The sequence below is a fragment of the Anopheles aquasalis genome, chromosome 3 (assembly GCF_943734665.1).
Source record: "Anopheles aquasalis chromosome 3, idAnoAquaMG_Q_19, whole genome shotgun sequence".
In the NCBI taxonomy this organism is placed as follows: Eukaryota; Metazoa; Arthropoda; class Insecta; order Diptera; family Culicidae; genus Anopheles; species Anopheles aquasalis.
This window is the reverse complement of record NC_064878.1, coordinates 5,481,112-5,492,500: the sequence shown is the minus strand read 5'-3', so window position 1 is coordinate 5,492,500 and position 11,389 is coordinate 5,481,112. Positions and strand designations below refer to the sequence as shown.

General features: G+C 47.8%; 1 protein-coding gene across 2 annotated transcripts in view; it reads left to right on the top strand.

The window, feature by feature from the left end:
- The window catches only part of LOC126577507 (muscarinic acetylcholine receptor DM1), a 54,393-nt gene that overhangs the window by 33,532 nt on the left and 9,472 nt on the right, over positions 1-11,389 (top strand). For both annotated transcript variants that reach the window (XM_050239176.1, XM_050239175.1), the window contains exon 3: positions 1,805-2,931. In XM_050239176.1, the coding sequence (XP_050095133.1) occupies positions 2,021-2,931 (911 nt within the window). In that variant the 5' untranslated portion in view covers positions 1,805-2,020. The remainder of the gene's footprint in view (positions 1-1,804; positions 2,932-11,389) is intronic.

The window sequence follows — 11,389 nt, the reverse complement described above, 5'->3', positions numbered from 1 at the left end:
CGGGGCCTACTGGGAATCTACTTTACGCGGGCGCACGAGAGAACGTGAAAAGAAACGAGTCCTGAGTCCTGTCCTGTGGAAGCACCCGAAATCGGATTTAACGATCGAATGGTTCATCAAAAACATGCTGAGGGGCGGGGCGATGAAATGAGAAAGTCCTCGTCAAACAAGTTGTAGCAAATGGTGCAACCACTCTGGTGGGTTCAACTGGTGAATGACAACTCGTAATCCGTAATTAAATGGACATTTGTGACCTCAGTGGTACACTCCACGGAACAGAACGGAATGTAGTTGCAGGCTAAGAACTAGTGGCAGCATTTTGTTTATAAGGATAACGTTCGCATAAAAAGTTGAAAGCTTTTTCATTTCACTAAAATAGAGTCGGTCACTCGAGATTAATGGAGTCTCTATTGAAATCAATGTCAGCTGTACAGCAATTGCTTTGATGTTTCCAATATGCAACTTAGGATTAAGGGGGGACTTCCGTATTTTCTGGCCAAAAAAAGGCCAGGTTTTGACGATTTTTTGTAACGAAACCATTCCACTTTATTTTTTCAAGCAAATGGCATATTAATCTACAAATTTTGAAGAATATTTGGTATTGTTTTGAACAACATTCATTGAAAAATTGATTCATGGCATCAAATTTTGGTAGACATGTCGTCGAAAAGGTACTTTTTACGGTGCCCATCGTAGCGACATGACGGGTCATATGAAATATACAAATCGATGTTCGCTAGAATGATTATAAGTTTATCTAGATAGTCCAGGAGAGTTTTTGTTGATATTCCTATTTTTCGATTTTTGGCAGATTTTTTAAGTTGATAAAGTGATGCCTTTTGCGATTCTGCCAAAAACAACGATCTTTACATAATTATTAAAAAAAAATGTATCAACAATGTTTATGAAATCTCGACGGGGCTACCTGGAAAAAAGTGTACAAATTGTGTGTAAAAAATTAAACCTCTAAAAACTGACAAAACAACATTTCATTGCATTACATTCTTGTATGAGCGCAGAAAGCATTGAATACTGTAATTGCATAACAATCGGGAGCTTAAAATTCGCATTTCATTTGATTTTTTGTCAAAAGCGAATTTCACTATCGATCTATTTATTGATGGTAAGGAAGGTTATCAAGGACTATTTTCTTGGTTTCAATAGTTGCCAAGCATTCTGCCACTCAAGCGACAGTTAGTGCTAAGCCAACGACAGTTTATGCGCTAATGAAAGTTGTTATCCTGGCACTGGCACGTTTAAAGCAGACCCCTTAACTGACAGGACCTGTCCCGGGAACCGATAAACCATGTGTGTATACATACTGTACACGCCAACGAATTCCCTCCACATCGATCACCGAAATGAACCGAAATGTTAATATACGCTGTGTGAACTTCGTGACCCCGTAGTGCTGGTACGCTTCGCCCGAAATTGGAATGCCGCTTTCGAATGTGACGGTTTTACGAGGAGGCATCAAGGGCACACATTAGCATAAAGAAACACTTTCAGCGAACGGAACCTCCGGGCGGGCCTCCAATGATTGACTACGTTTGTTTTCACGCCGGAGCCGGAGCACTTTGCCATGGCGGAGGGGGCACTTTCGTCCTCGAAAAGTCAAACGTGCGAGTCATGGTGCCACGGTGTGAGTGCCAAGGATGGAAAGGATCGGGGTCGCAATATTGGTCGACGATGGAGTGAAGTTTCAACACTTATTCGCTACCCCCCCCGGAACCCCCTTCACCATGGCACGGCTTTTTAGCGAGCGAGAAAATAACTTTCCAAACCTTTCCTTCGTTTCTTCCAGGGTGACGTCTCCAGAGCGAGCGCCATTGAATAATTTAAAGGGAACAACAACAATCATCACCAGCAACGCCAGCGCTACCCTTAGCCCTCGGAGCCTCAGCAGCAGCAGCAGCAGCAGCAGCGGTCGTAGTGCCGCCGGGACACTAGCTCGAACCTTGGGCCACGGGCTCGCAACGGCCGGATTGTGGGGCGGCCACGTATTGCTGCCACTGCCGCGATGGGATTCCCGTTCGAGCGGACGACGGTTGACAGCTTTCTGTCCCGCTACACGACCGAGACATCGCTATCGGGTGCGATGGCGACACCGGTGGCCACTAGCACGACCAGCACGTCCAGCACGATGGCGTCGGCCATCGAGGAGCTGCTGTTGCTTAACGTCACGCTCGCATCGACATCACCGGCCCTCGTCACCACCGCCAACGGGACGATCATCGATGTGTCCGCGGAAGAGATGGAACCGACCTACTCGCTAGCGCAGATCATCATCCTCGGTATCATTGCGACGGTGCTGAGCATCCTGACGGTCGCCGGTAACGTCATGGTGATGATTTCGTTCAAGATCGACAAGCAACTGCAGACGATCAGCAATTATTTCCTATTTTCGCTCGCCATCGCTGACTTTGCGATCGGGCTCATATCAATGCCGCTGTTCTCCGTCACGACACTGCTCGGTTACTGGCCGCTAGGGCCGCACATCTGCGACACCTGGCTCGCCCTGGATTATCTCGCCTCGAACGCATCCGTGTTGAACCTGCTGATCATCAGTTTCGATCGATATTTTAGTGTAACGCGACCGTTAACGTACCGAGCGAAGCGTACGACGACGAGGGCTGCCATTATGATTGGGGCCGCCTGGGGGATCAGTTTGTTGCTGTGGCCACCGTGGATCTACAGTTGGCCGTACATCGAGGGGAAGCGGACGGTGCCGGAGAAGGAGTGCTACATCCAGTTCATTGAGACCAACCATTACATTACGTTCGGTACGGCGATTGCCGCGTTCTACGTGCCGGTCACGGTCATGTGCTTCCTGTACTACCGGATATGGCGCGAAACGAAGAAGCGCCAGAAGGAGCTAAAGAACCTGACCGGTGACCGGAAGAAGGATTCATCCAAGCGGTCCAATTCGAGGTGAGTCATTGATAGCTTGGGTTATTTTGATTCGGTTCTAGGGATGATAGAGCTCACAGTATCGTCAGTAACAGTACGTGCATTACGAATTACAATATGTTGTAGGATAGGACGTTAACGTCCATTCATTTTTGGGGAAATTAAATGCAGGAATGACTGCCAATCAAAATTTTAATGCCAGAATAGAAGGGTTCATTATGGGAATCCAGTTATGCTCTGTTAAAACGAACATTTTTTGAGGTTATGGCCAGAGTAGACAGATCGTTTTGGAAGACTCTACACTGTGCGCCATCAGGATGTATCCTATTTTAAAGTTGAATAACTCTGTCATTTTTCAGTCGATTTGGACAAATAGGTCAGTTTCTGAAACTTCAGTCTACGTCATTTTACTAATGGATCACTTCACGTTAAAATAGCGGACTAAAATTGTCACACGTTACATTGAAAAAAATCGGTCAATAGTGGAAACTGCGATCGTGCAATGGATGATGAATAAATGGTGGTTTCCTCCTTCGCCGCATATCACAGCGCCGGGCTTTTTTCTGTGGGTCTGATTGAAAAATAAGGTTTTTGCAAACAAATTGAAGGCTATGAAACAACTTAAAGCAAATATAAGAATTGAAATTGCCAACAACAATGGCAAAATAATTGGCATAGAATAACCTAAATAAAAATGGTTTATTTTTTTTAAATCGGCTGAAAAATGGTTGAGTTATTCAACTTTAAAATAGGATACATCCTGATGGCGCACCCTGTATTCCCAGCACCAGGAGTGCTCTGTTGGATTACTTTGAAAGATTTCCGCTCAAATCTGTTAAATTTTCATCTAACAGACTACTGCAGGACTCAATTCCTCTTAAAGGACGATAACGAATTTGGTTTCAAATCTAAAAACAATCATTAAAACATATCAAAATGGAGCACCAGAATCGGATGTCCAAACTGTCACAACTTGAACACGCTCCCTTTGCCCGAGCAATGCCGCATAGGCTTGTCCAAGGCTCTTGGCCATCATTTCCCTGCCACCGCGGTCGAGGCCATCGTGTTCCACCATTTTGTTATGCAGTGAATAAAGTGAATTTTCCCGTTTCGTTGCGACCGTCCCGCACCAGTCGGCTGGGCGCGTGTGCAGGTCATACCTTACCGCCAGGGCCAGTAATCATTTATGCAATGAATAATGGAACCACTTTGCACCGGATCCGCGTTGCTGGATGGTGGTTTCGTCCCCGCGCCTCGTGTACCTCGTCTCCACATTACCATATTGTGCCACCATTGAGGCTGGAGCGCCAGCGTGTTCCGTTCCGTGTGTTCCAGTTCGTTGGATAAAATTGGAAGGAACAAAAAAAATGTTGGACGCTACCGGTCCGCGTTCCCGGAAACGCCGCATCCGGTAGCGTAGGGTTTTACTTTGTTTGCATTTTGTAATATTGATCCGGGTTATCATCCCCCCCGGGGGGGAAAGGGGGGTTGGAACACACACGGTTATGTCTGTGGTGATGCTGGAGGTCAGGAGCAGCACATCAACTGCAGCACAGTCCTACAGCACGTTCGTTCCCCGCCTTCAGTCGTCGCTCGGGCGGTCTATCGTTGTTTTCCGATTTCCATTTCCATTGAAAAACAATAAAAGCTTCGCGAACGCGCAGCGGAGAAACAAGTGGGCAGCATCCTTGAAGCAGATCACCGTCGTCGTCGTCGTCGTCGGCCACGACAAGTGCTTTATGGGCTGTTCGTGGCACCGAAGAACACTCGCTCGCTCCACAGGGATCCGCCACGGGCACCGCCCAAGTGATTTAACAGTTTGTAACCACCAAGGCCCGGCCCCAGGCATCAGGATGGTTGTAGTACATGCCAGGACAAGAAAGTTCCGTTCCATTCCATTCCGTTCCGTCCGAGTCTGGGTGTCGATTGGAAAATGAAGAGTTTTATTATGCTGATCATGAAGAGACTGGTGGTGACACTTTTTCCTGCTCGTTGCTGCTGCTTTCCGCGTGCGCTTTCCATTCACGTTTGTGCTCGCTTTAAGTGCATCCTTCTTTATTGTTGGAACAGAAGAATGATACTCTCGTTGCATTCTAGAACTCCTACCGAGAGAGTGTGACCTTCGATAGGAAGCGGATTAAACGTGATGCCAAACGATGCCAAGGGAAAGAAGGGAAGGGAAGAGCGAAACGAGAGGACCTGCGTGGCCTACTCTACCAACTGCATCCAACAGTGGCTTGATTTATGCTGCGCACAGCAACCTTCTGCGGTTCCCGTTAATTGATAACACAATGCAACTCAACACTTTATCACGAATTCAATGGCTGTGGTGCTGGTTGCAGTGGTTTTGACCCCCCTCCCCGGGATGGTTTTGTGGCTGGGGCCTCGGGTGACAAGTACGGTTGGTGAATTCATAACTCTTCCACCAAACGGTGCGCTCTCGTTCAGGAGGGATGATCGATTTAATTGAATTTCCCCTAATTAAGCACCAGGCAGCCGAGGCCGTGGGCCTCTCTGGTCCTATCTGTTTCGATCGGTCGAGGCCATCGGCCAATCAAGGGTCGCGCGGTCTCGATGAACTTGAGGCCATAAATTCGAAATCTAAATTAACATCAGTTCGAGTCGAGTTGGTCCCTGCCCTCCCAGTACTTTTGGCGAGGAAAATTCCCGCGTTTGTTGTTGCACTGCGATTGTGTTCGATAGCTGCTGTTGCTGTCCACACACCGAGTGCCGAGATTGCGTACGGTTTCAATTATGTAGCATGTGCCCATCGCCCAAACTCTGGCCACAAAACCGTGGAAACCGATGACCATCCAGATCACTCCATTGAATACTTGAAACAAGCTCGCCACCGGGCTGTGGTTAGCTGTGTTCCGAATTTTCATTTCATGAAGTTATGTTGGCCAGTACGCCATTTTAGCATCGCCAGCAAAAGGTACGCTGACCGGTCAATTGATAACCGAACCGAGGAATTGTGCTTTTGGAAACAATTCGTTTTGGCAGAGCACAATTCGTGGTGCATCCAATTGTCGAGTTAAATGCTACCCTTGCGGTTCATTGTAAGCCAATTTAGTTTCCAAAAACCGCCCAGCCCAGTGTCCCTGGGAACGTGATGGTCACACAATCACGTGGCTCGAGCAAGAAGTTGTGCAAATTTATAAGCAAAAGCCAACGGATTAGGTATGCTCAGGTAGCACTCAGGCATCATGACAGGTCACACCACTCGGGCCACCGCCCCCTAAGGTGTCATTCAGCTTTTCTGCCATTTCCGTAATTGGAACATTACGCAAGCTGGTAGAATTTCCATTTATACCGCTCCCTTGCCAGGCACCCTGCTCTGCATTTGTACCTCTTCTGTTGGGTGGCTGGAGTGTCAACAGTTGCAGCCCAGTCCACTCTCGGGAGGGTTTGCTGGTCAAGACGATGTTTTGACCGTGTGCTGCTGCTGCTGCTGCTCGGTAAAGACACAACAACCGAGTGCCCGGTGCCACCCGGTGCCGAGGTGCAACGGACCATGGAACGCGGTGCGAGCACAATGGCGAATAGTAAAACGCTCCGGTCGAAAGTGGGTCAACGGTGTTGGGTTTCCTATTAAAAACTCTGCTCCGCTCCGGAAAATCCGTGCCAATTTGTACCAAAAAGGGGGTGAGCAGGAGGCTCCTGTGGCATCCTGTGCGGCTGGTTTGCTTCGCTACTCCTCAGGCGCACTAGTGGAAAGGGAATGCATAAAAGATGTCAAAAGCGATGCCGATGTACCGAGTGCACTCAAAGCATCTGTCATCCGGGGGCCAGGTGTACGGTTCCGGTACGAGCAGGTTGGCGATCCGCAAACGGATGGATGGACGATCGAAGACGACTAGGCCTAGCCTTGGATTGAACAATACCTCGATCACGAGGCTGATAATGCAAAGAGCAAAAAAGAAACGGCATGACGCACATAATTTTAGAGAAAATTCTTTAAATAAAATGTGGGAAAAATAGAAAGAGAGAGAGAGAGAGAGAGAGAGAGAGAGAGAGAGAGAGAGAGAGAGAGCGCGCAAAGAGTGAAGAAGAATGCATGTAAACAGGTGCCGCTGAGTCATGGCCTGGGGGCAAAATTAAAGAAAAGCTGTTTAGTTTGAAGCAAGCATCCATTTTGTGGACTCTGCGCTGGCTCCCTCCCGGAGAGTGCCTTGTCATAGTCACGGTCCCTGGGCAGCTTTCATGCCAGGTCACCTGCAGTGTGGCCCCAAAGTACCCTCCCATAAAATGGCATTACCAGCTTGAATGAAATGTATGGGAAAACTCTGCCACGAAAACCGATGCTCCTGCTTTGGGGCGGATGCGAAGTAATGCGGCCGGCCAGTGCGTACATTGTATGCCTCTCTCACATGTGGCCAATACTGCCCACCAGGGTCTGTCTGCAGCTGTTGGTTAATGTGGACCGCAGGACCGTAACATAATGTAGCGAGCGAACGACGGTCGCACGGTCTGTCTAGTGTGCATTCGTAGTAGTTTATGGGTGTACGAAATGCAGCTCTGGTTTCGAATGGTTCCACTCCCCGGGCGCAACATTTTATTAGAGCAACGTGACGTGGGACGCCTCCAGTTGAATGCTGCAAGTTTTGTAACGAAAGATAAATTTTCCGACCGAGGTTGTCAGCCTTTGCACGGTGTTACATCAAGCTTAAGTCTCAGCTTTGAGTCCCTTTACTTTGTATTTTAACTAAATTTGACGTTTGATGCATTTCACTCTGTGGTGTCTACCCGCAAAGTTATGGCAGACACCCGTTGAGCATCTTGGGGGCACGCGAAAGTTACTCCATAAAATCGATAACCGCGCGGCCACCGCGAAGCCATTCCAAGAAGCGAAGCCCGAAAAACTGTACACCCGTGGTCCATGCTTTGGTTTACTTTTCGTACAGGCTCAGCCGAACAATATAATTGAATGCCTGTTGAATGTCAATAGAATATGAAGCTCGGGATTTTTGTAGCGGAGAGGGGAGAGGACTGTGCTGGTTCCATCAGATCACCGCGCGCTTGTCCGTACATTTCCGCGTTTGCGTTATTTTTATGAGATAATAGATTAAATTTACTCACGTCCAGAACTAGTGAATGATTGATGATGGTCGGGCATTCGGGGATGCCCAAAGGTAAGGGGACCGTTGTGGTGGTTCTGTTCGTGATCGTGAGGAATTGCAATATCTAAAACCGAGGGGCTAGCTAGCAATCTGATCGATATCTAGCGTGTTACGCGTAGCGAACGTTGGCTTTCGGTATAAAACCAATTCAGCTAGCGAGTTTACGGCATTGCCTTAAGATGATTTATTTCATTTCATGGTTGGTATTAGTTTTGTGGCGCTTGTTTCAATAAAGAACATTGTCTGATATCAGTTGCGGCGTAAAATGGAGTACAGCACCAGGAGCGCTTGTTACGGGTCACACGGCTCTTAAAAAAAATTAGGATGTCTGTTTTAAATTAATGGTTTCTCGAGTTTTCTTTGAATCTCCCTTTTTTGGTAGCATTTTGTAGTAAAAAGAAGCGATACTTTTTTTTTAAAGTATCGACTAATTTTATACAGTTTAAGTGTTAAAAAGTTTAAAAATATTAGAGATTCTGTAGATTTTATGCTACAATAAACTCCGTCTTTGAAAATGTTGATATTCTGCAGACTATTTCAAAGAATTGAGACGCACTGAACCATGAACCACTGCGTTTGCCTCTGATTGACCCTCATTTTTTGCACAATATTTTTTCCCAGAAAATAAGAAAAAAAATCGAAAGAAAACACCAAAGGCCCCTCCGGGACAACGCATAATTAACAATCGCCATCAGCAACATTGTTAATGAGCCAGTCCCTTACAATAACGTACAGTTTCCGATACAAAAAATAGGTTCTGCCCACGGGCCATCGTAGGGTAAATATTAAAAATAACCACCACACAGGAGGTGCCCTCTAGGTCACTGGGGTACGACATCGGCTTAATACACTCTGAATACTCGAATGCACTCCCATCAATGAGCGTTGCGTTCGGATCATGGTCTCACGCTTCGCTACTTTCAAATTAATATCCGTCGATGGTGAATTCATATGCGAGTTCGTCCACAATGGCCGCTGCCGCCCAATGGAACGTAAAATTGACCTAATTGTAACGATGTTTGATTGATGCGAAAATGAAAAGTTTTTCACAGAGCTCACCAGAGCATTAGTCGTCTCTAGCCATCTAGGCCAGTGTAACCACAAAATGGCTGCCAGCGAGTGGGGACCGTTGTAAGCAATGCACTCAGCTCGTATGCGTTTGTGCGGCAATGTACATGCACTCCATGCTGAAGGTCCAAGCTCCGGTACGGCCAAAACATCAATCAATGGCATTTCGTCCTTCCCGTCCGTCCACTCCGCTCCGGTCCGATGCTTCGAAACTAATCCAAGGATCGAACGAGCGACTGAGGGACAGTTGGCCGATCAATCATGCTTCTGTTGCTCGCTCTTTAGAGGGAGGCCATACTTTCTGGAATCAGTTTAAATCAATCCTGCTCCTCCCCGTGGTGCTGGTGGTGATGCGATGGCATCGAGTTGCAATGGTCGCAAAACGATTCGGTAACTGAAACCACCTCAACGAGCCCATTCACCCCTCCACCCATTGGCTTCCATTAGAAGTTCTTCATTTTTCTGTGTCCTAACGAGCCACCCAGCCAGCCAGCCAGCCAGCCAGCCAATCGACGATACCGACGTACCGAGAGCTCATCATTCATTCTGTCCACCATCAGTCGATATTGTGGCCATGTGTGTTGGTGTGCGAGATGTGGATTCTGGGCTTGGTTTGGTTTCTAATTGAAAAACTAATCACCTTCATCAGCTCACTCGCAGTCGTCATCATCGTCGTAGAGGATCCTTTTCCCACTCCTTCATCTGTTGTTCCCATTGTTTCCGCTTCAAACGAATGAAAAACAATGAAGACCTGTCGGGAGCATCGTTAGGTCAAGGGGTTTGAACTGCCAATCGAGAGATGGAATCAATCTCGAAACAAAAGCGGGCGTTGTTAGAGACATTTTATGGGAAAAATTAAACACAATCGACACGTATTGTGGTTTCAATAAGTGGAACAACGAGGACCACGAGAACTGTAGGATGCAATTAAGAGGAACATCAAGGATACCGTCCTTCTGGACACATTGCGAATCGATCTAAGTGAGTAATCGAATCGAAGAGGGAATAAAGACACGAACACCGATTCATTAATTCTCAATGTGGTGAAAGCAAAGCTTCCTTCGATGTGGCATTAAGATTTCGGTTAAATAAGCACCACACAGATTAAAGATTTATTGTTCTTTTCTTGATGACCAGTTGAGGAATAGGTGGATTCGTTGATGCAGATCGTTTCGGGCGATGTAAAACCTTCACTGTTCGTTAATCACCGTTGCAGTACCGTTGATGCCGTGCCACTCCAAAGACAGTTGACATCTCGTAAAGCACGGCTGTGTAATGGCTGCACGCGAGTGACTTTGGCCGTCGTCTGTCGGATCGTTCTGCTCAAATGAAAATGATCTTCCAGCAATTCGTGGTGCGAGCTCTTCACAGACACTTTTGCCTCTTAATGGGGCTCATTCATTTCCCACCCAAATGCTCGTGGCTCGTCCGCAGTCACGTCCGAGCCGCATTCCCCACGATATTTCTGAATGCCGTACCGTAAAGGAGCCAAGTTTCTTGCGACTTGAGAAATTTGAAACGCGCCTCTCGTGGATAATCTTTTTTTTCTTCACTCTGTTTGCTACTTTAAAATGCTGCTGCCGCCATCGAAAGTACGCTAACTGTCACAGGAATTCAACCGTGTCTTGCTTTGGTTGATTTCGTTGGAATGCCTCGAGGGCAGCTTCACAACCATTCGCTTCTTTTCCACCCTCTCTTTTTCAGCAGCAGGTTGTTGCTGGTTGAGCGCTGGTCACACTCGACACACCGTACACGTGCGTGCCTGGAAGTCATCTTTCTTACAGAGCGAAAGCTGAGCTTCCGGAAAACTGTCCCTACTCCCCGTTCCTCGAGGACACCTCGAGGGTGGCTCGTGTGTATGCGTGAGCCGGATATGAGGCGAAGAGGAGGTCCGGAAGTTCATAAAGCTAAACAAATTTGAACATTATGGCTCTCGTGTGCCGGCACCGCTCTCGTGTTCCTGGAGGTGCGATTACTGGCCCCACCAGCCCTTCCTCCCTCGTGAGAGCGATAATGATGGCTCACTCTCGCTTCCCAACACGCCGACCTCGACCGCGGACCGTCGTTCGCATAAACATCTTTTGCACGGAATATATTGATTCCGCTGGGGCACCGATTGCGTGCAAAGGGCACGTTGAGGGCGCTCCACTCGAGCGGAATCAGCCGGTTGCCGGGGCTCTACGTAAATCAGGGTAGCGGTGGCGATGGCGTGGCGTGGTTGGATGCCGGAAGCTAGGCGCACGCACGTCATCGGACCCGGGACGGCCTTCGGTTTGGCGGTAAACATCGGA